Below are 24,631 nucleotides of genomic sequence, written 5' to 3'. Positions count from 1 at the left end.
CAAAGGTAGTGTGGGAATTCTTGAGAGAACCTAGTGTGCATTCCTCTGGAATCTTCTCTGCAGCTCCTGGAGGGATGACATTTTGCCTCACCTGTTGACCACCTTGTGCTATTTTGTGTGACTTCTGTTTGATGCTGCTAAGAATTAATTCAGTTTGTTTTTTCAATTGGACTGGCAAAGATAGTGGGGAGAGTACCAAATGTCTCTTGTTTTGTTTGTTTTGTGCCTCCAACTTTCACATCAACTGGGATGTGATTGCTGTGTCATCTGTCATCTTGGAAATTTATTATACCTTATGCTTGGACCTTGGCTTTGGTATTCCATTAATCTTGCCTCCCTGCTACTTCCCAACTAAATGTTTCCATTCTTTTACAGATATCCTTCTCGCGTTCTTTCTTTGACAGGAGAATAACCCTCTCTAATCTAGATCATCTATATCACTACAAGTTCTAATCATACAAAGCATGGTTCATAGGAAGAGTGTTGCAGCAGTTATCTTCTTCTACTTGAGCAGAAAAATAAGTTAATGCCAGATCTTAGGTTTCTGCAAGATGAGCTAATGCATATAGAGTTTCAAGTTCTGGATTGTGACTGTATTCACTTTCCCAGAGGTTCAAGGAGCGTGGTCAAACTTCTCAAATAGCAGGATACTTACTTTGTCTCCAATCTATAGATGTCTTGGATGTTATTGTTTCTCAGTCCATGTCTCAGCAAACACTTGCCCAGGTTCTGGTAGTAACCACAGTGCGTCTTCACTGCAGCAGAATCTGGTTCCTTTATCTGAGTGCCTGATTTGAGAAAGGACTTGTTACACAACATCTTTGTGAAGCTTTCAGTCTTTATATTGTGAACGTGAGATAGCAGTACCTCATTCCCATGCAGGGTTTATCGTAGTTATCAATTCCTCTTGGTTTCAGTCATCATACGATGGCACAGCAACCTGCCACTGCAGACCTTCTCTTTGAGATCTGTGTCAAGGTGTAAACTTGTGATGAGACATTTCTCTTCCCATTTAAATGTTGTGCTTTGGAGCTTATGAGTCTAGGTTCTTGTTCATCCCTATCTAGGAAGTTGACTTGCTCTATGCCTATTGCCCTTCCCAGAAGAGCAGAGAAAGATTCAGGTCTTTGCATTGGACATGCTGTTTTCTTCTCTGGAAATCCTACAATTACCTTCCACACTGGTAGTAGGGATATTTTATCCTAGTCTTTTAGTATTTTCCCTAAGGTTTCATGCTTCTAGAACAGAAGTTTAATAACTAAAATCTGTAGTGCGAGGAGGGCCTTCTTGTTTCTATTCTTATGGACTCAGGCTTTTTAGGAAGACCTGCTTGCTATGGGAAGATCCTGTAGTTCCACTGTTGGCACACAATAACAATCCAGATGGATATGAGTTGTGTACAAATCTGCTATGAAACCATGAAAGTGAAGAAGGGATCACTTTCTAACACTCATCAGGCACCTTCTGCCATGTACGCCTCTGCCATTTATCTTGCATTCATGCTGGGCTGGTCTTGAAACATCCAAACCTGAATCTACTCTTTGGTAGGGCATTGGTGTGGTCATTTGTGTGCACAGTAGGATTCTCATCCTCTGCCAGAAATCTCATGGCAGGACTGACTGCTGAGAGTCATCATCTGTAAGAATGTACATGTGGACTCATTTGAAGAAAGAAAACTTTCTTACCAGTGATCAGTATTCTTCGTGACATGTAGTCCACATGTACATTCCCGTGCCATCTGCTTTTCCCTTCTCTCTAATTCTTTTTCAGATGCAATGCTGTTGAGAGACTGAAATGGTGGTAGATGCACTCTCTTGTATGTCACACATGAAGCGGGAAAAGGAGGAGAGAAGCAAGAGTACAGGCTCTACAGATACTGCAAAAGGAAAACCTTGCAGTATCACATGACAGGGCAGAACTATGCCTGCTGTTAGAATGTACGTGTAGACTCCCTGTATCATACATTGGTTACTGGTAAGTATTTTTTTTTGCTTGGTCAGGGTGATAGGATTGTCCTTGGGCTTCATAAATGGAGCATCATTTGGGGACTGTAAGCTAATCTGTTGGGTTTTCCATGTCTGTGAATGAGTTGAGGACTGTATAATTTGTGTATGCCTACAAGTTGTTGCACTTTCTCCAGTTACGAACACTTCCCTCTGCATCGCAGCTTAAGTGTCATGTACTGAGTTCTCAGATTGACTCCAGTTATTTCTTGTGGTAATAAGCTACTTATATTGTTTCATTTTGCTATTGAGTTTTAAATGGTGAATTTTTTTCCAGTTTCTCCTCCTAAATTACAAAATGCTTTTTTTGAATGACTATCTGATAGTTCATACTGTATAATTTAATTCCAACCTTCTAGTTCATACATATAGTTTTCAGTAACTGAAACTGTTCTAATTAGGACTTAGACTTGTACCAGAATTTGAAGGGCATCTCCTTTTTTGGTAACCAAAGGTTACCATTGCATGGTTCCAAACATTTTATTAATAAATGCTAGTTTTTCTGATAGCTAGCTTTTAAGAAACCAAGATAATTTAGAGGTTGATCTGTTAGTAGAGTGAATTGTCTCTCCTGTTCAGACCTAAGTTGTTGAGAACTCAAGACTCCTCTGAGATTTGAAAATGTGCCTATAAACCTGTTCTGCAAGCAGAGTTTTGGTCCATGTTTGTAGCAAAACTGGCTTTATCGTGTATTACTATTAAAGAAAATGTGCCACTTTCCATTTTGATTTCTCTTCATGCTAGTTAAACAGTGGTAAAAATAAGGGCTATCTGTATATCACTAAGATTGGCTAAATTAGAAAACAGTAGTACAATCCTTCATAACAGATGTTGTCAGCCTTGTCTGGGCTTCGCATCTGTCACGTTCCATGGCCAAAACAAAAGAATCCTGATAGAAATAAATGCAACTAAATAAATTACTGATAACCTCTGGAGTCTCTCGGTTATTTTCTTTAATATATTGTGCATGCCCACAAAATACTCTGATGTTCTGAGTTGTGATAGGAAAGGGCAGAACATTAATTTATGGCATAGTCCATGTTATATTTCAAAGACTGTGTTTATTTTGTAGTGACCCGGGTAGCCGCCTTGAGGTTTTTGTTAATGTTGAGTATTAACTGCTAAGCTAAACTTCCTTGCTTCATCATGCCTTCTACTTCCGTATCTTTTTTCCTTTCTATTTTGGACTAGGGAGGGACAAATCCAGGCTGCTTAAGCAAGGGCTCTACTTAGACAGAGAAACCTCGGAGAAAATAGTGAATTCAGCAGTAAAATGTAACCAGTAGCCAGAGCAAAGCTCAGTGTAATATTTGATTCACAAGTGTGTGTATACTTGACAAAAAATAAGAAAATGTTGGTGTAGGAAAACATGTGAGATTTCAAAAGATAATTGGTATGGATAATATCAGTAGGACTTTTATGAAATGCAGTCCTCTTAATGAATTGAAGAAGGTCATCAAACTGAGAATAGGGAAGAGATAATAGTTAGTCACAGGAGTAAGTTCAAGAAGGGACAACTCTGTGAGATGAATTGTCTGTGGTCTCTAGTAGTAGTTGACAGACCGACCTGCTTTAAAAAAAGATGGGATATAATGCAGAAAAATCATTGACCTGACAGTGGGAGAATAAAATAACGTAGTTTTCTCTCCATTTCTCATTTGTTTCTCACATAGCTTAAAAGTATGGTACTGTGAATACCCAAGTGTGCAGTAAATAACAGGAATGGTCTGTAATTGGTATCTTATTTTTCATCTTTATTCTCATATATGCTTATACTTGATCCTACAGTCTTTTCATGTTGAATAGCAATTGCTATGGTTCTAGATTCAGTTGCAGCTGATGTATAGGCTATGAGGCACTGTAAGAAACAAAATATATGCCTTTGTGAACTTGCATCTTCAATCTTGGAGAACACATTGTATAGACTGTCAGGAAGATAGATGTCACCTTTGTTTGCCTGGCAGTGGCAAAGAAACTTCTGGGTCAGCTGCTGAAGCACACCAATGCTGTGATTCTGTGTTGTTGTTCTCCCTTTAGCAAATGTGTGTGTTGTGAAGGTGGATGGGACTCCCTATCTGTGTAAAGCCGATGAGGTTGGAGAAATATGTGTGAATTCAGGTGCAACTGGAATGGCTTATTTTGGCCTCCTCGGCATCACCAAGAATGTGTTTGAGGTTTGTATTTCTTTATGTAATGTAAAATTTCGTTATTGCTTTTCTAGTATTTCTTCTTACAAATAAACTTACTTGTTCCTTAAGTTTCCTTTTTTGTTTTATTAGGAAAAGGCCTGTCCAAATACACTTTACATAGAGTTAGAAGTTAATCTGATATTAGCAAGCTTCTTTATACTATCAAAATGCATTTGTTAAGATATAGTAAATTATTTAGAAAAGCTTCCTTTGTATGTCACAAACAATACATGCTTTTCTGACTGAACTGTAGTCTTGATTTGCTGTAATGCTTAGAACACTGAACAGTCTGCTGTTGGGTATATGAAATTATGTTGCTAGGTATATGGAAGAAGAGACAGTAAAAGTGTAGTGTAACAGTTATAAGCCTCCTAGTTTGGCAAAGTAAAGCAAAAGCAATATTTCTGTTCAGATCTTTTTCTCACAGTGGTACCCTTATTTCATGTTTCCCCTCTCCAAGAAAGGAGTGAAAGTCCTCTGGGAGTCTCACAAACACTGTGCATAAATTTGAAGACTCAGTTGAAGTACAGAGTTCTACCAGAGAGATGAAAGAAAACTTGTCCACGGTCTTCTCTTACAAAACAGGCTCTTTCTGTCAGCTTGCCAGGCCTCAGCACTTTAAACAGCTTATCTTTCAGCACTGTCCTTAGCTAGGGAGAGAGCCAGTGGGATATAATGGAACCACCTAATGTAATGGAGGAGTTGGGGGGCAGAGGAAAGGCAAGAAAACCACCTGAGCCAATGAGTAGAACTCGCTGGTGAGCTTAGTGCTTTTGCCCTAGTTCTCCATTGTAGGCAGTCCCATAATTGCAGCAAACTTAAATTCCTTAAAGTTCTGATAGTGGAGTGTTTGTTGCAATTGAAATTATATGCCTGGGTATATGTTTCACTGGGGATGTTAACCATGGCAACACAATTTGTGATTAAGTGCTAAATGAGTATGTATTTAGAAAGTGATGTGAACTCCTGTTGTGAAAGCTAAGTAGATGAGACAAGTGTAAGAAAGAAGGCTGCCACAGAGTTCAGAATCGGTGTGCTCTTCGTTATTCAAAAAAACGTTGCTCTTACTTGACATGATAGTATCTGTTGTCATTGGGTAATTTTTCTCCACTGAGCATACAGCTGCAATGAAACCAAGGCAGGAAGCATTTTAGCTTCACTTTTCTCATTGGTACTGTGAGTGTCTGAATACCTACATATTCTTTCAGGCCATTCCAGTGACGGCAGCCGGCGTGCCTGTTTCAGACCAGCCCTTTACAAGAACAGGATTGCTTGGCTTTGTGGGTCCTGTAAGTGTGAGCAAGCCATCTGGGGCCCTGCTTTGTTCTGACTCTCAACTCTTAAGTGATGCCACAGAATTCATCATAATTCTGTGTCAGGGCAGTGACCTCATATAGACCTTGTGAATATTGATGACTTTTGTCAGGCGATGTCACAAATCTAGATGTTTTTTCACCTCTGTTGGCTAATCCTGTCTTCTTTCCAGGACTATTTGGTGTTTGTGGTAGGAAAATTGGATGGCTTAATGACAGTCAGTGGCCGCAGGCACAATGCAGATGATGTGGTAGCCACCGCATTGGCAGTTGAACCCATGAAGTTTGTCTATCGGGGAAGGTGAGTGAGTATATTATAAACTTCAGCTGTGCTGATTGGACTTCGTTGCTTCTTTTTTCACCCAGAAAATATCAACAAGTAACATAGTATACACTTTGCATGTGATTTTTACATGTGTATTGTGTAGGAATGCTGGCACTGGGTTGTCATATGGCAGGTAACAACTGGGCAGTCCCTGCTAACTTGGCAGATATTGACACCACGCTTCATGTATCATAAATTTACAATTATTTTCACATAGTAGGAAAATGGATCTTTAAGTGTCTTTTTAAAGTGTCTGTTTCAAAGCTTGAGACAGTCAAAGAGAACTTATATGCCAAATGTGAAACACAACTCCCCTTTGTCTAACTGAGCCTTTCATGCAGAATGACCATGGGAAGAACTTTGCAGTGTGTTATAGAACTTTGCAGTATGTTACAAAGAACAAACTAGAAGGCTGTTGAAAGACCTTCGAAGACAGCATGTGCTGTATCGCCAGCCTTAGTGATCGTCAGTGATCAATGGCTCAGTGTCAGGATCATAGATGAGATCTAACGATTAGTGATATCCCTCAGGGGTCTGTATTGGGACCAATACAGTTTAATATCTTCATCAACAACATAGTGGGATTGAGTGCACCCTCAGCAAATTTGCAGATAACACCAAGCTGAGTGGTGCAGTTGACATGTCTGAGGGATGAGTTGTCTTTCAGAGGCACCAAGATAGGCTGGAGAGTGGGCCCGTGTGAACCTCAGTGAAGTTCAGCAAGGCCAAGTGCAAGGTCCTGCACCTGGGTGAGGACAACCCCCAGTGTCAGTACAGACTGAGGGATGAAGGGATTGAGAGCAGCTCTGCAAAGGAGGACTTGGAGATATGGATGGATGAAAAGCTGGACATAGCCTGGTAATGTGCACTCACGTCCCAGGAAGCCAACCATATCCTGGGCTGCATCCAGAGCAGCATGACCAGAGGGCTGAGGGAGATGATTCTCTGCTCTGCTCTGGTGAGATACCACCTGCAATGCTGCCTTGAGTGCCATGGTCCTGACCTCAAGAAGGAGTGGGTCCACAGGAGGCCACAAAGATGATCAGGGGAATGGAACACCTCTCCCTGGAGGAAGCACCTAGAGAGTTGGTGATGTTTAGGGAAGGCGCTTAATGTGGCCTTTCAATACCTAAAGCGCACTTAAAAGAAACAGGGCAAGAGACATTTTAATATAGCCTATTATGACAGGACAAAGAGTGATGGTTCTAAACTGAAAAAGGGAGATTAAGACTAGATATAAGGTAGACATTTTTTTACGGTGAGGGTGCTGAAACACTAATACAGGCTGCACAGAGGGATAGCAGATGCCCCATCACAGGAAACATTGGAGGTTGAGGATGGATAAGGCTCTGAGCAATCTGATCTGATTGAAGATATCCCTGCTCCTTGCAGGCTGAGTTGGACTTAGATGATCTGTAAATGTTCCTTCCAACCCAAGTCATTCAAATTTTCCTCCTGAAAGGATGTTTTAATAAGGTGGGGATCAGTCTCTGCTCCCAAGTAACAAGTGATACGACAAGAAGAAACAGCCTCAGGTTGCTCCAGGGCAGATTCAGGTTGGAGATGAGGAAGATCATTTTCCCTGAGAGGATTGTTAGACACTGGCACAGGCTGCCCAGAGAAATGGTAGAGTCCTCATCCCTGGAGATATTGAAAAGCCATGTAGCTGAGGTGCTGAGGGACATGGTTTAGTGGTGGTCCTGGCAGTGTTAGGTCAGCAGTTAGGCTCAATGATCTTAAAGGTGTTTTCCAACCAAAATGGTTCTGTTGTTTGTTTTTGCATAACTTGTGCAATTGAAGTATCATAAAAATAATGGTGCATACCTGATTGAGGCATTATTAATATTTTATCCTAAGAAGATGCAAGCTTAAAACTAATTTAGTTCCCAAATGGGAGTAAGTATTTTTCAGCACAAGCATTGATAGACATGCGGGTCAGTAATTTGGCATAGTTGTTATCTTTCAGAAGGCATGTCTTGTGTAGGTGCAACAAGTTCAGCATGCATGATAGAGTTACATAGGCCAGGTTTGCACAGCCCCTGCATGTATGGAACTTGCCTGTGTCAACACATGCTACACTGATGACTGCAGATTCACCTGACCCCAACAGAAATGTATTGCAATACTGAACTAAATTTGTTCAAAATTTGTCTGTGACTTTGTGACGATCTGGCATGAGTAATGCTCGTGTGTGTTGAAACAGTACCATTAAAGGTTGCAGTCATTTCCACATTAAAATAAACCATGCCATGTTCATCATATGTTGTATCCTATCATTCTTCTGTCCTTTGCGTTTTAGGATAGCAGTGTTTTCTGTGACCGTTTTGCATGATGATCGAATAGTGCTTGTGGCAGAGCAGCGTCCTGATGCGTCAGAGGAGGATAGTTTTCAGTGGATGAGCAGGGTTCTACAGGTAGTCAGTCTGTCCTTTCTCTCTTTCCAGGTGATGAAGGCTGATGTATGAAATGAGAATATTAGAGCATCTTTTTTTTCCCATAAGAAAAACCAATCAGTGTAACTGCAGAGAGCTGCAATAAGCTGACTTCAGAATGTATTTCAGGGTTGATAATTAACAGAATTTTGTAAAAAGCAAGACTTACTTTCAGAATGTTCTTTAACTTCATATTACTAGGATTCTCTAAGGATGTTAACTTGTATTTGTTTTAATCCTGCACAACTCTGCTGATTTCACACTGGCTAGGAGAGTTAAGTCTGAAAATGTTTAAGGATATACTTAGTGCTAAGACTCTGAAATTTTTTTATGTCACTGACATACTTACTGTAGATCTCCAAGAGTAAACATTCTAATTTTTTTCCCTTGATTACTAATGTGTTTCCCTGGGGGACCAGGAGGGAGGGCAATTCTGGTAGATTTGCATTTGAGGATTTCAGAATTAATCAATTGGTTTGAAGAAAGTAAGAAATGACAGAGCAATAATGGAAGAAGATTGGTGAAGAGGTAACTGAAGGGAAGGCTATTGAGAACAAGTTAAGGGAAGATTCCTCTCATGAGTAAGGCAGCTACATAGTAATGGTTTCTGTCTGATTACAGCTTTGTAATATTTTTTGGACAGAATATCTAGTAATAGAAAAGCTGTTTTTTTCATGAGAGAAAATATTTCTCTTTTTAGAAGTGTTATATCTAAAACAAACACTTGAGTTCAGGCAGCAAGATATTTCCCTCCCTATTTTTGTAGTTTTATGTTCTACTGCGCTTTTGTGATCGTGCCATACGTGCTAAATTTGCTGTGGTATAATTTCGGCTTTTTAAAATCTCTGCACTTTTTGCCAACTTATAAGAGACTTTCCTAATCCCTGATGTGCAGGTGGCATCCTCTTGATAGAGTGCACAAGCAAAGTCCTGGGTCTGCTCCTGCTCCCATTGAAGTCATGGCACAACTTCTATGAGTTCAGTGAGTGCAGAATTGGACCCTTTATTTGCAAACTATGGTGCAAGTAAAAATTTTAATGTTATTAAGTGACTTGAATTCAAATTCTTACTCCAGCCTCATCCCAGTCGATAACGTGAAATGGGATTTTTTTCTCCCTTTCTGTGAAGGCAATTGATAGCATTCACCAAGTGGGTGTCTACTGTCTGGCCTTGGTGCCAGCCAACACGTTGCCAAAGGCTCCGCTCGGAGGAATTCATATTTCGGAAACCAAGCAGCGCTTTTTAGAGGGTGCTCTGCACCCTTGTAATGTCTTGATGTGTCCGCATACTTGCGTTACTAACCTGCCTAAGCCTCGACAGAAACAACCAGGTGAGTAAACCAGGCTGTATCTGTCTCTGAGGGTAGATGTGGAGTATGGTCCTGAGGCAATGTGACAGCTCATGCCTGTGCTTGTTGGAGGGCTTTAAACTGCACAGCTTTCGTGGTGGTGTCACAGCAGCCCAGAGCTTGGTGAGGGCATTAGGATCTGCCTCGAGTCCCAGGTTAATGCAAAGACGTGCACCAATTCATGCTTCTGTAGCCACAGTATAAATTGTTCCTGCGCTGGCCATCTTGCAAAGGCCAATCCTCAGATGTACTGTAACTCACGTAATACAACTGAAGTACAGACAGACCTCAATTTGTCAAATCAATAATAGGCTGATTTGTAATATACCATACTTATAAAAGGATGATTTTTAATGTACCACACTACCCTCTTCTCTCTTTTTGTGTTGTATGCTCCTCGGTTTTATCTTTTCGTCCTTTCAGACCTATGTTACACATGGCATTTCTAGTAATCTACAAACTGAATTGCAAATTATTATATGTTCCTTACATTACTTTTCCTCATTTGTCACTGTTTTTCCAAATGCAGATGTTGGTCCTGCTTCAATGATAGTAGGAAACCTTGTTGCTGGAAAGAGAATTGCACAAGCCTCAGGGAGAGATGTTACACAGTTGGAGGATAATGACCAGGCAAGAAAGGTAACACTGATGTCCTGGTGTTATTAAATACTTGAATTTGCTTATTCAAAAGAAAAAAAGACCAGTTACAGTATTCTGCTGAAACTAAGCACTGGTGCCTTTCGAGTGAATCTGAGTGTCTCCTTTGTTTTTTCTTTCTCTGTTTCAGTTCCTGTATTTAGCAGATGTTCTTCAGTGGCGAGCTCAGACAACTCCAGATCATCCCCTCTTCCTTTTGTTGAATTCCAAGGTGGGATGCACTTTAGGTCATACTTTTAGAGGTTGAGATCATCAAAAGATGGTTCAGATTCTAAGAAAACTCCAGCTAGAAATCGTTTTGTAAAATGCTTCAGGTTATTTTCATAGTTAGCAAGCAGCATGTTTCCACATCTGAAATTGTATGCACAATCTTTTATTCCACCTCTTTTATTCCACTGCTGGCATTTTAGTATACGTTCTGCCAAGCTTAAAATGGTGCAGTAATTGCATTTCCTGCTGGAACACAGCTTTTGTCGTATCAATGGAAGCCACTCTTCTGTCTTTGTCCCTGAGCACAGGGGTAAGTGGAAGTCAGAGCTGGACAATTTTTTTATTAGAAGATCTGGAGCCTAATTATAGAATCCTTGGGACAGCTTTGCAGTCATATTTTCCAGGAGCACTGCAACAGCTTTTAGGAGACAATGATGCCTTGTTCTTGCTTAAGCTCTGCCCCGCAAAAGAATGGCACTTAATCACTCAAACATGAGCAAGTAAATGCTTCGGTTTTGGAGTGCAGGCTCTGTGTACTTATAGGCTCTATATACTTATTTTATTCAACAGCTGTCTGAGCCTTTATGATATACAAGAAGGCAACAGTCATGTTTCTTAATAAACACATAATTTTGGCCTACAGCCACTTTCCTCTGCCTATGACTGTCAGTAGTTTTGGAGCATTCACCACTGTTGTGCATCCAACAGTTTGTAAAAGGGTGTAAATAACTTTTCTATGTTCTTCAGTATTTCAGTCATCCTGGGCTGGAGGAGCACTGCAAAATTGGTCAATTTTTATTTACGCCTGTACTCAGTAGCTACCCTTCCAGTGATAGGAGCAGCCCAGTGACAAATTTAGCCTAGCTTGTGCTGTACTGCAAGTATGTGAGATAAGGAACATGCTGTCAGAAGGTCCAGCAGCAGTCCTTGGGAAGTGAAGGATTTGCCTTTGGGAGCCTTATTCAGGCAGGTAAAATGATTTAGGACATGGTTCAAAGTTCTGAATTTTCTCATGAGACTCTGCTTTAACAATATAGTTATTGTTAAATATAGTTATTGTTAAAAACCACAGAACTGGCTAATGCTTCTCTCAGATGACACTTTTGAGAGATTTTATAATATGATGAAGCCCCTTCCTGGGCCACTTTGTTCAACCAACTTTTACACTTCACAAGGAGACTGGAAAAAAGAAACACAAAACTTAAGCACAAATAAATTACCTGTTGGTGAGCACACGTTTTAAATAGCTACAGTGCTAAACATCAGTGTGCTCACAGCTCTTCATGGAAACCCTTTTGTTTTACACCTTTTCTTGTCAATATTTTTCTCCCAAGTCCTTAAGCTGTTGCTGTTCCTATATCAATACACACCATATGGACTGTTCTTATTTTGCATGACTTTAGCTCCCAGGCTTTAACAAGTTTCCTTACTAAAACTGAACAGAGTGCCAGTGCCATCCTGCATCAAACTAGGCCTTGGATCAGAGGCTTGGCCTCCTGGGTTGAGGATTACATGTGACAGCTCATCTTGTACTTGAAACCAAATGCTTGTATAGCAGACATTTGCTGTGATAATCTTTATCTGTGTAGTGGGAGGCTCAGTTGAGTCCTGAGTTGTTTTCCTCTGAGGTGATGGTCCCACCAGTGTTCTTTTAATCAGACTGTAGTCTTGGAAAAACAGATACATCCCAACCTGACTCAGCTTAAGGCTGAGGCATGACTTTCTAGGCTGAATAGCAAAAGAATGTTTTCTGTCTTCACATCAAAAACTAGACCAAGCTTTTTGGAGTCCCCATGACGTTGCAACTGCTTAAGCCATCCAAAGATACAGCTGCTTCCATGTGAAGAGTTTCCAGATGCATAGTTGTAGCAAATAGGCCTTCAGCAGATGCACAAGAAGTGGCAGAACACACCAACCACAGCTCAAGTTGCCTGTCTGAACCTTTTGAAAGAGTTTTTGTCTATACCAAAGACATCAGCAGAGTTTCCTTTGCACTTTTCAGATTGCTGACTTCAAAAACATCTGGAGGTTTGGCTATGTGTTGTAGGGGAAAGCTGATGCAGCACTTCACTTGCTGCTAGAACAATGGTGTTATTGCTATTACTGCTGTGTTTTCTCCCTTGGACTGTGACATTTAAAATATTTTTAAGATATTTTGTTTGTGGTACAAAATGCATTTAGAAGCTTCCTCGCTATTTGATGTTAAAAATAATGTGTAAAAGCGTCACGGCTTCCAGAACACTGAGACAGAGCCTTTTAAAGTGTTGACTGAATTGTTAAAATCGGGACTATGAAAAGTTGCATCTGCAGCATGTACTTTATTCAGTTTCAAACTGTTCTCCACAAAGTTTTCTGGCATTGCTTCTGTTTTGTGCAGGGCACTGTAGCTAGCACTGCCTCGTGCATACAGCTGCACAAGAGAGCAGAGAGAGTGGCAGTCGCACTGATGGAGAAAGGACGACTGAATGTTGGTGACCATGTGGCCCTGGTGTATCCGCCAGGTAAGGCAGTGCAGACAGCAAAAATCCTAGTCAGACGTCACAAGAAAAGAAACAACTCTTGCCAAGACATCCATTTACTATAATGGCATATGGCAGTGACTTAGTATTTCAAGGAAGAGACTTCCTGTTTGTCATTTTGTTATTGTAAGTCTTTTGATCAATGGCAGCCTTTAGCTATCATGGTTTTTTGTTTGTTTGATGAGGCCAGAAGAAAATATGGCCTGATGTATGTTATCTGTATGAGTCAGTACTGTATAGACTGATTTTAAATGGGATTTTCATTTGACAGCAAAGTGTCACATTTTCCCTTTCAATGTAGTATCTTAATTTGTCTATTCTAATTAGATGTGGCTAAACTTTATGATGCACAATCTTTAGAGTCAAATTCTCATTTTTCAGCCTCAGAGAATGGAATGAAATTGCGTATGTATCCATTGAAAGCTAGATGAGGGATGTCAGTGTATGAACACCCTTTCTTTTGTGACTGGCTGTCTCTAGATGTGAAATCTGGAGACTAGACTCACATTACTAATGTGTGTTTTCAAGTGTATCTCAGGAAAAAAGTATTATCTTGTAAAAGTAGGATGACCACATATTTCAGACTGGTAATTGTGGAAAACAAACGTGTGCTTTTTAAAAGAGCCTTGAGTTGTCATCTTCATAACCCACAGTACCATGTTTTGTTACTTTTCTTGTTTTGTACTACCTCTCTGTGAAAATACACCCCTACAAATTTAAAGTTTGTAGGGTTTGAATAATTTTGCTAAGTCTCAAATGCAAAATATTTTTAACCTTACAGAATTGGGCATGGCCAAGAACAGAGGGTTCATTTGAAGGGACCTCTGTGACAAATCTTTACTTCTTAATGAAATAAATCAGTCCTTTTTTTTTATTTTGGTGAAAGACCTTGGCCTTTCATCCTGAAAAAAATGGCTTAATTTCACAAATATCCTTTCCAGGAGTAGACTTGATAGCAACTTTCTATGGCTGCTTGTATGCTGGCTGTGTACCTATCACCGTGCGCCCACCTCATCCACAGAACCTTGCTACCACTCTGCCCACCGTCAAAATGATTGTAGAGGTATGTATAAGACATTCCTCTCCTAATACTTTTGGTGACTGTAGGATGGTTGATGCACTCTGATAAATTGCTTTGCTGCAATGTAAAATAAGCTAGGGAAAAAAAAATCAGTATGCTGTGGCTGTCAATACAGACTTTTTTTTAAAGAAACTAATTTAAAATGTTCTTTCTCTTGTTTTAATTTATTCTGATCTACTTCCAATGTTTTTCTTCATCCACTCAGCTTATGGAAAATCATTTGAGCATTTATTTGCTGGTTTTATAAATGTGTTTAATGCTGGATGTCTTCCAGGTCAGTAAGTCTGCATGTATACTGACCACGCAAGCGATAATGAAGCTGCTGAAGTCCAAGGAAGCTGCAACAGCTGTAGATATTAAAACATGGCCCACTATTTTGGATACAGGTACAGAATGTTTTGAATAAATAGTTTGAAGACTGATTTATTTATTTAGTTATGCCATAACCTCCTAGTTGAAGTATCTTGCATTGCATCAAAATAGCTGTCCAGAAACTACAGAAAGTGTTTGGTGTTAATGCTGTAAAGGTACATTCTTGTCCTGTGAACTTTTTCCACAATAGTAATATGGTACTCTTCTCTTTTTATATATTTTAAATAGATGACATGCCTAAAAAGAAGCTGGCTAGTATTTTCAGACCTACATCTCCAGATATGTTGGCATACTTGGACTTCAGTGTGTCTACTACTGGTATACTAGCAGGAGTAAAGGTACAGTAACAAGAGAGAGATTATTATACTTTGTCTCCTTATATATATAGGTATGTTCCACATTCATTCCTCTTGCCAGAGGAGAAACACAAAAATGTGAGTAGACCATATTAGTGTTCAGAAACCTTATTTTTAAATTTACGTGATATCAAAGCTTCATGATGTGGTTTTTGCAAGCATTCAGCCTGGCTGGCTCTGTGTGAGGAGTCACCAAAGGGACTAAATGGAGAGTGCTGTAAATGTTGTGACTCTTTTCATTTGTCGTTTATCATAGAGATGTCAGATGTAATTTGGCATCTCTCAATGTAATGAGATCTGTCATTTGCCATTACTATGAAAAGTACTCATGAAATCTGAAAAGTACCTGTGAAATTTTGGGCACGTATCCCTTTCTGATTTTAGATGCTTAAAAATACCCAAACCACTACGTGTTGCCATGTCTTCTCCAGTAAGCATTTCTTTCAGTAATAACATGTTACTCTTTTGAAGTTTCATTTTATTTTCCAAAAAGTCGCTGAGAGCACCTCTTGTCCTCTTACAGATGTCACATGCAGCTACAAGTGCCTTATGTCGCTCTATAAAGCTACAGTGTGAGCTATACCCTTCACGTCAGATTGCCATCTGCCTTGACCCTTACTGTGGCTTGGGATTTGCACTGTGGTGCTTGTGCAGGTATGGTGTAGGCTTTCTCCTGTGTTCCCAGCCTCCTCTGAAATCCAAGGAGACAGTCATGGGTGAAACTCTGAGAAAGCCAAATCAACCTTTTCATAGGCATTTTGTAAAATATCTTTTGTGATAACAATTCATTTATGTTTCTAACTTGAGCTTTACACATGGAATTTATTAGATACTGAATGATCAGGGGACTGGAACATCTATCTTAGGAGGAAAGGCTGCAGGAACTAAGCCTGTTTAGAAAAAAGGAGACTGAGGGAGGATCTTATTAATATTTACAAATATCTAAAGGGTGAGTGTCAGGAGGTTGGGGCACAGGAGACCCAACCCTTTTTCTATGGTATCTAGCAACAGGACAAGGGGTAATGGGATGAAGCTGGAACACAAAAAGTTCCATTTAAACATATGAAAAAAATATTTTACTATGAGGGTGAGGGAGCCCTGGCACAGGCTGCCCAGGGAGGGTGTGGAGGCTCCTTCCTTGGAGGTCTTCAAGACCCGCCTGGACATGTTCCTGTGTGACCTGATCTAGGTGGACCTGCTTGAGCAGGGGGGTTGGACTAGATGATCTCTAAAGGTCCCTTCCAACCCCTACCATTCTATGATTCTGTGAATCCAAGGAAAAAAAGCAACATAATTATCTATTTCACGTGAATTAAAGAAATAATTTTTTTCAGTCTTTTACAATTAAACCATATGGTGTTGACTCCAAGATTGGTATGCAATACAAAATACTGCTAGAGGAAGCAATTAAATGTTTCTTAAAATCAATGAGACAAGAATTGATTGAATAAGGTATCTACTGTATTGCAGCATATTCTGCAAAGCTGCAAAATTTTCCTCTTTTTGCCCCTTGAAACATTCCATATGCTTTAAACAATCCCAATATTTATTAGTGGATTAAATATTTCCTTTTTTTTTTAAATGCAGAAACTGAACAGGAAAGGTTATTTTCTAAACAAATCAAGTTAAATTTACTGTAGTTAACCTGTTCCTTCTCTGGCCAATTTTCCCAACCAGAAAGGATGTGTACTGAAAGCAAGCAAAAATTAAACTTTGCTAGCATCTGATGGTTAATGTCATTGATGAAGTGAGGCAGGGTGGAGGGAGAAGAAACCTCAGTGATGAAAGAATTAAAATCTGAATGGATTTTCAAAAAATGTATTTCAGGAAGGGAACTGTGTGCATCATGCTTTCCCTACAAGAGTTAATACAAAGTCTGCCATGTTTTGTCTGAGTTACAGCTTTGTTTTGGTGTGAAAGACTGCTTTATTACAGAATGGGTTTTTTTTCTATTTTAGAATGCTTAAAAACAAAAGCAAATAACCCCTCCTCATTGTATTGCCCACTACAAAAACATGTCAACTCTAGTCAGGAGAAATGACAAGTGTGTTAAGCTACCTGCTGAAGAGATGCTGTTATTTTTTTAAAGACACATTTCTTTATCTAAGCCTGGTTTTACAGATGGGTGTTTCACTGATTTTGTTGATAGTAACTGATCTAAAAAAACTTTTGGTAATTTGGGACTCTGTGGTTATGGCTTTTACTGTCTTTAAATGAGTATATAACCTTTTTTTAAAAAAATGAGTGAAAAGGTGGTATGATTCTGAATTTCACTTTGCTTATGTTAACTGGTCTTCAGTTAACACTGTACTAGAAAATTGTCACTGAGGTGCCTATGGCAAAGGCTAGAAAATTACACTAAAAACTTGAATGGTGCAATACCATTACACTAAATACTTGAATGGTGCCTAGAAACTCATTTCACTCAAAGTAAAAGATGTGTCTTCCCTAGAATGACCCACAAAAATAAGCTCCAGTACCAGCTTTAGCCTGTAACTGGAATGATATCTCAGATGTTAATGTTTGTGTCAGAAGTTCTTTCTATTCAAGCATTTGACTATAGTTCAACACAATTTAATGCAGGACAAATACACTTACCTTAAAGTTTGTCACTTAAAACTGTGGCTCTTAGCTAGCTAAGATACGCTTGTTTTCAGTGGAAAAGAGAAGCTAAAGTTCAAATAGATACCAAGCTCTCAGATTTGCTGTATTTGCTTCATGTTGACTTTATGTAACTTTTGGGGCTGTTTTTTTATGCTGGCTTGAAACTTTCTTGTTTCTTTTTCTCCTTCTCCCTAGTGTATATTCAGGTCATCAGTCAATTCTAGTCCCTCCTCTGGAACTGGAGAGCAACGTGTCTCTGTGGTTGTCTGCTGTAAGTCAGTACAAAGTGCGTGTCACCTTCTGCTCTTATTCCGTGATGGAGATGTGCACCAAGGGGCTTGGAACACAGACTGATATACTCCGGGTGAGTGGTCTTAATATTTCAACATTCTGGCATATAAATACATACAACTTCCTAAAACTTCTTCATTTAGGCTTGCAGAAGATGGGCTCGTAAGTGTTTTTTGTGAAACCCTTTCATTATAACTTGCTTTTGGGGAAATGTTGAGATTACTGGAAGTTTCAGTTCTTATGTTTCTTGTGGGGAAAAAAAGGAAATCTGATGTTTTCAGCTTTACTTATTTATGCCACCTCTGAGCTGCTGGGTGTTTCTGAGATTTCAGGCAAAATACATAGCAAGCTTATCAACTTTTTCTTATCTGAGGTGAAAAAAAACCAAACAAACAAAACTCACAAACAGATAAAGCACACACCAAAAAAAAAAAAGCCAAAAAAAACCCAAAGCCTTACCAAACCCCCAAGCCAAAAGACCTCTGCCCTCTCTCCCCCCCAAAAAAACTGCCAAAAAGAAAAGCGCCTCCCCTTGTCCCCCCTCAAAAAAAATCTGGCGAGTCTTCTCTGCTTTCAGATTGCTTGACACTAAAAGTATTAAAGTCTAAAATGGATGTGATCTTCCTAACAGCAGCAATTACACACTATTACATCCATTTGTTGTTGAGGGAAATCTCTTAACTGAGATTTAATTTCCTTGAAGAGGCGCCTCTGTCTCAGTGGTAGAAGAGTTCCCACGGCTGTAGTAACTAAGCTGCTCAGGACTTCCTCTTGGAATGTCTGGCAGCTTGTTGTGCACAAGGAAGTGGCTACATGGTGCTTATTCTCAGTTGAGACAAAAAACTCTGTCTCTCTTTTCCACAGGACCTCATGGAAGGGCGTCCTGGCCCACAGCTGGTTGCTACAGGTTCATGTTCATTCTGATCAGAGCTAATAAGGCCTCAAACCCTCTGCTTGTGTCTGAGCTGTGCAGTACTGGGAGTGAACAGGTGTCTGGGAACCCAGCCCCCTGACACAATGACGTTTTGTGGGGTTTTTTTCCATCCCTAAATGATGAGTGGCTGTGTTACAGCTACACAATGCAAGCAGTTTGTATCTTGTGCATCAAACCCTGTCTCAAAGCTTCTTGGCACAAGTTTAGGGGCTTGTCCTGGGTCGATGGAGCCAAACTGAGTGCAGTCTGTGTCTATGTCATTTAACCAGTTCATGTCAGTTGTTCTGGTCTTTTTAAAGTCTATCCTGCAAATTAAAATTACTTCCTTCTAGAATTGTTGGCCTCAAACTTAATATGTTGTTGTTTTCTTCACCCAACCTCTCAGATGAAAGGAGTTAACCTGTCCTGCGTGCGAACCTGCATGGTGGTTGCAGAGGAGAGACCAAGGATTACATTAACACAATCTTTCTCCAAGTTATTCAAGGACCTGGGCCTCTCTGCACGTGCAGTGAGCACTACATTTGGGTGCAGAGTCAATGTAGCAATTTGCTTACAGGTGAGATTAAACTGCTTATTCCATATACAGAACCCCTGGGAGCCTTATTGGAAATCATGTTCAGCTGTATGTAATTTTGTTTCTAATGAACTAGAGCTCTGTGCTTGCTTGCTTCATCAGCAAGTTAAATAATCCTTGAAGATGTGGAGTATGATAATTTCACTTTTCTGGACTAATTAACCGATTGATTTGCCTTTCTACTCCAGAGGATCAGTGTTAAGAAATTTGTTTCCTTTCTACTATGCAGAAGCAGTATTAAATTAAATATACAGCTTTCTATTCATAAATATGTTAAATATTTCAAGCAGTGCTGTTACAGTTATTTGTGTGATCCAGATTTTGTCTGTTTGAAGAATAGCTTTTGTATATGTGGAATTAAGAGGAAAACAGAGTTCTTCAAATGAGACCTAGGAAGTTTGACAAGGTTGGCAGGTTTTTTTACATTTAGAGATCTCAAATTAGTATTCTCAACGTTCAAGTATGTTTGTCTCACCTCATGTGAGAGATGATCAGGTACTAAGTATGGTCTAGGAAAGCACCCTGGGTTTTTGATGATGCTTGAGTTAATAGATAAACTGCCGGAGCTTCAGATGCGCCAGTGTATAGCTCTGTATGTGGGGAATTTCTTAGCTGACACATCCTTCAAGTATGTGTGTAATTGTAAATTTTATTTGCTTTTCTTTTGGTATTAATTACAGTTAATTAAAAAATATGATTCTATGAAGACTGCTGCTGTGCTTCTACAAAACATTTTTTCCTAGTTGTTGTTTCTGTTTTTGTTTCTGGCACCCACTAACTGAAGGAAAGCCATTTTCCTCTCAGCATATGTTGTAATGTTCCTGCATGAGAGATGCTTTGGGCCGTGAGCTTCTTAAATTCGTAATTGTTTCATTAGTTTCCACAGTTTCTTTCACAGATGTTAAAAACCTTTTCTCTTTTAATAACCCCTAGATAAATGGTTATAAGGAAATGCAGCCAGAGCAATTTTATGAATCAGTAGATGGAGAAATATGAAGGCTATAGATTAAATTGACTGTAAATTAAGATTTTTAATTAAAATTCATTGAATCAAACATTTCAGATACCAAGTGTGAAAGAACATTAATTGCCTGCCTAAATAGGAATTTTAAAAGTCAATTTGAGATATTTGCTGTTCAGACTGCAAAAATGAGGCAAAAACAGTTTTTCTGCAGAATGTTAGGTAAGAATGTGAATTGTACTCAAAACAGTGAGAAGTGTAGGACTGCTGGACAGTTAGGCTTCCCCATCATTTTATAACTTTTCCATCCCTGTTCTCCATTCCTTTTTTAGTGTTGGGTTTTTTCACCCCTTTCCCCTATTTTTCCAAAGTGATATCTGTACTTGACTTTTCAAATCACAGAATTAAAATTAATATAGATGACTAGCCAGAATGAATGGATATTTGATGCAAGTTAACATGCATATAAATACATAATGTCTTCCAGCCTTACTGGACTGGTTTATTGTGAAGATGTTTCTGAAGCTGCAAGCAGCCTTTAGATACTTGGAGGAGAGATTTATTAAGGCAACAGGCATTACATGTGATCTGCTTTAAACCTATTCTTGTTTATTACCTGGGACTTGATGTTTCCTACTGAACCACTTAAAAGTGCCAAGCTCTTAAGTAATCTGAAATGGAAATTTTCTTTCACTCTAAACCAGTGAGTTTTGTTTTCTGTCTTACTGTGTGTATCTTACGTTTCCAGTGCCTCTTTGTTTGTATTTTCTTTTTTCCCCTTTCTCTGTTTCACACACTTTGATGGCCTCTGTTACTTCTGTTTGTGGTCCCGCTGTCAGCCAAACAGGCTGGGCAAGCTGGCTGAACAGGTATAGTGATGCATGTGTGCTTGTAACGTCCTGCAATCAGTCTGGTTCAGCAGTATTGCTGTGATGAATGTGTACCATTTGAGAGGATTTTCATTCGAAACACATCCAGCAAGGTTTTGGGGTTTTTTTTCCTAAAGGAAGTTCTGGTTTATTCACAAAGAACACTTGTAGCTGAAGCACAAAACCTCTTTCTCAAGCCGGAAAGGGGGCTATAGCAATGACAGAAATCACTAAGCAGTATATTCCTAAAGATAAAGATGGTACCATTAACCTGGTGTGGCTGTCAGTGCCACCAAGCCTCAGCAGTGCTACGAATACAAGGGAGTATCATTGTAAAGACACTTATTACTGTTGTGTAGCACTACAATCTTCAGCTGGTGGAAAAGCAGCCTAATTTTAAGTATTTCTAAAATGAGAAACTGTGCTGGGGGGTGGGGGAAGACTCACCAAAACTTTGCCTATTTTTTTATCTTAAATATGCATCTTACAGTAGTTTCTAGTTGTCTTGAGATTACACTCTGTTAGGAGATGGAAAGAGTCCCCTATTCCCATGTTGGGAAATGGGAAGCCTCTCACCAGATGTGGTCAGAAAGTTTATCATCTGACTGCAACAGAGCTCTACTTCTGCCTAGGCTGTTACTGGCAGGAGTCTTGAAAAGATACAGGTTATGTTCTATGTTGAGATTATGTTTTGGTATATATTTAGAGTCCTGTTTTAGTTAAATGTTGGTTTGTGATTGGGTTTTTTTTCCCCTCAAAGTTGACAAAACTCTTATGAAGTGGAGCTTTGGGAAAGGGATTAGGCACACACAGGTTTATGCTTACACGCTTTGCACTTGCTTTTTAGTTTTTAGAGGAGGTGCTTACCAAAATAAAATTTTAAAAACTTAAGTTTTAAATGTAAAAAATTTTAAAACTTAAGCTTCACCTGTCATCCTTCACTTGTGCATTCATTTACTGATTCCATAAAACAGCAAAGCTATATGGCAGTCACCTCAGAAAGGGGGGGCTATTTTACTGTATTTCTGGTAGATTAGGGCAGTACTTTATAAGTAAAAAAGGGAGAGGAATTTGTGAATTTGTGTGAAAATTAAAGCAGGATTTTCAGGATTCTGTTGAATTTGTTTGTTCCTTCTTATTCTTAGGGAACAGCAGGACCAGATCCAACAACAGTCTACGTAGATATGAGAGCACTTCGACATGACAGGTACAGATCATGTTAAAGCATTAACTATTTAATGACCATAGAAGAGAAGGTTCAGCCTTATGACGTTGCATTGGTTTGTCCAAGTCCTCTTGGCAGCAGCTAATCTTACCTCATCACCGTATTTAAGGAGCCTCATCCTAGAGAATGATGGCTGTACACCTCAAGTGATCTGCCATCTCCTCTATCACTGCTTCTGCTGTTCCTTTCTAGACCCTCACCTAAGTTGCTGTCAGCCCTGTATAATCTATTAGCTGTTTCTTACCCAACCATACCATTAAGAAAAGGTGACTTTCCCAACTGCCTGGTTAGGCACAAAGTCATAGAAACAGGGTGAGTGAGATCTCTGAGTGTCTCTCACGCAGCTTGCTGCTCAAAGCAAGACCAGCTTAAAGACTTCATGAGGTTACTGAGGGCCAGGACCAATTCAGTATGGAATGTCTCCAGAAATGCAGATCTTTCTCCTCTCTAAATATATGTACTGGGACTGACATTTTTCCTTCCTGGCGTTTCCCATCTTGCATATTATGTCCCTGGCCTTGTCTCTTTATGGTGTGCAACGCTGAGAAATCTGGCTCCATCTTCTCTGTAACAGTCCTTCAGGTGGTGCAAAAAGCACAGTTAGAGTTCCTGTTAGTCTTTTTCCCTTCAGACCAAACCAACTCAATTCCCTCAGCCTTCCCAAATCAAATAGCTTGATGTCAGGCCTGTACTGCAGCATACCAAAATGCACGTATTGCACACGTGTCATCTGGAAACTTGCCAAAGATACATCATTCTAACAAACTTAGTTCTGTAGCCACGATTCTCCTATTAAACTGTCTCTCAGTTAACTTAGTTCAGACAAGTGCTGGCAGCACCAAGTTCAGCCTGTAGGTTTAGTAGGGTACATGCATATATGTATTTGTTTCTGTACTTATTTTAAGAAACATAATATCAAGGCTTGGTGCATTTGTTTTGGGTTTTTTTTAATGTTAAATTAGGGGCTTTTTTTAACTGGCAGCTTTTGTGACTACTTGTGTAATTTTTGCAAGCTTAAATCTTAGCTGTCAAAAGACAAGCTATTCGCCATCATTTGCATGATCCTGATTTGGCATCTGAACAGATCTATGTAAAATACAGTCATTTCTCCTTACTAAGTACTTCACTATGACTTGTGTGGTATAAATTCCTGTTAAAAAGCAAGTTTGGCCATATCCTCGTACTGTCTCTGTGATAGTTCTAGCCAATGGATGTAGGGATAGTGTGATATGACATAATGTGTAGGAATCTCTTCTCTTGTACACATCTCCTGCTACACTCAATTTGTGCTCCTTCTGCAGACGTGCCATCTTCATAAGTTATGTTACTAATGGGCTGCATACGGTCACTTAATTCCATTTAAGCTGCTTGCTCTTCACTTTTTGTAATTCCTAGTGATGCTCCGCCATTGTTCAACAAAGAAGGTGAACTTAAAATACTGGTAGAACTGTGATATTAGAACTCTGTTGGAAAAAGTTACTCATCTCTCCAGAGAGCTGAATTTCTGATGCTTAAAAGAAATGTGGTCTTTGGGAATGCTAATATGGAAGTATTGGAGACAGCTAGGAACTCTTAACTTAGGAGCTCTTTAGTAAGACTAAAGTCTTACCGCTTTGTAAACAACAGCATAATTGGCTGACATCGTAATAGTTTGGTCAGTGCAGCTAAGGATAGGGTAATGCTGAACATACTGGAAGACATCTGCTTAACTTCTGTTTCAGTTTATAAATCCTTGTACAAATCCATTCTCTTCTTTTCCTAGGGTGCGTTTGGTAGAGAGAGGTTCTCCACACAGTCTGCCGCTCATGGAGTCTGGGAAGGTGAGAGACTGAGAGCAATCCTTCCTCCTCATAACCTTTACCTGGGTGCTTAGCTGTTTCAGCTGGATCTCACTACACAATCTGCACAAAGCTTCAGTAATCACAGCACACCTAGGAAAGGCACTAGAGAGAGCATAAAATGAACAGCTAGTTAAAATGAAGCAAGGTGGATGACATGAAGCAATAGAGTACCTTGCTACAACTGAAAAATCAGAGGCCTCCGTGTGGAAGGCATTTTTCAGGGGTGAAACGAACTTTTAACGCTCAAGCTGTAAAACAGGTGCTTCGAGTTTAAATGATTAAAAACTTTGGTAGCAGGAGATGATTGATGTCTGTGGTGCATGGAGTAGAAAGGGAAGAATTGCTGAGTTGCTTGACTTGTGGCTATGCATTATTAACTTTTCTCATGGTGAATTCAAGTTCTCATAACTTCTATTTGCTTCTTATTCAAGATTCTTCCAGGGGTAAAGGTCATCATAGCACACACAGAAACCAAGGGACCTCTGGGAGACTCGCATTTAGGAGAGGTAAAGCTTTGATGCTGTTGG

General features: G+C 39.6%; 1 protein-coding gene across 3 annotated transcripts in view; it reads left to right on the top strand.

Annotated features, from left to right (window-relative positions):
• DIP2A (disco interacting protein 2 homolog A) overlaps window positions 1-24,631 on the top strand; it is a 133,587-nt gene that overhangs the window by 103,801 nt on the left and 5,155 nt on the right. For 2 of the 3 annotated variants that reach the window (XM_062002257.1, XM_062002256.1), the window contains 17 exons: window positions 4,041-4,177; window positions 5,401-5,481; window positions 5,679-5,806; window positions 8,130-8,244; window positions 9,391-9,592; window positions 10,140-10,249; window positions 10,398-10,478; window positions 12,855-12,978; window positions 13,938-14,059; window positions 14,352-14,463; window positions 14,678-14,787; window positions 15,329-15,459; window positions 17,605-17,773; window positions 19,020-19,190; window positions 22,184-22,245; window positions 24,026-24,083; window positions 24,536-24,610. In XM_062002257.1, coding sequence (XP_061858241.1) covers window positions 4,041-4,177; window positions 5,401-5,481; window positions 5,679-5,806; window positions 8,130-8,244; window positions 9,391-9,592; window positions 10,140-10,249; window positions 10,398-10,478; window positions 12,855-12,978; window positions 13,938-14,059; window positions 14,352-14,463; window positions 14,678-14,787; window positions 15,329-15,459; window positions 17,605-17,773; window positions 19,020-19,190; window positions 22,184-22,245; window positions 24,026-24,083; window positions 24,536-24,610 — 1,988 coding nt within the window. Of the gene's footprint in view, window positions 1-4,040; window positions 4,178-5,400; window positions 5,482-5,678; window positions 5,807-8,129; window positions 8,245-9,157; window positions 9,236-9,390; window positions 9,593-10,139; window positions 10,250-10,397; window positions 10,479-12,854; window positions 12,979-13,937; window positions 14,060-14,351; window positions 14,464-14,677; window positions 14,788-15,328; window positions 15,460-17,604; window positions 17,774-19,019; window positions 19,191-22,183; window positions 22,246-24,025; window positions 24,084-24,535; window positions 24,611-24,631 lie in introns of those variants that run through there. The other variant, XM_062002258.1, reaches the window with a different exon arrangement.

Source organism: Colius striatus, chromosome 9 (genome assembly GCF_028858725.1).
Source record: "Colius striatus isolate bColStr4 chromosome 9, bColStr4.1.hap1, whole genome shotgun sequence".
Classification (NCBI taxonomy): Eukaryota; Metazoa; Chordata; class Aves; order Coliiformes; family Coliidae; genus Colius; species Colius striatus.
The sequence above is the reverse complement of the archived record's forward strand: the minus strand, read 5'-3'. Positions and strand labels throughout refer to the sequence as shown.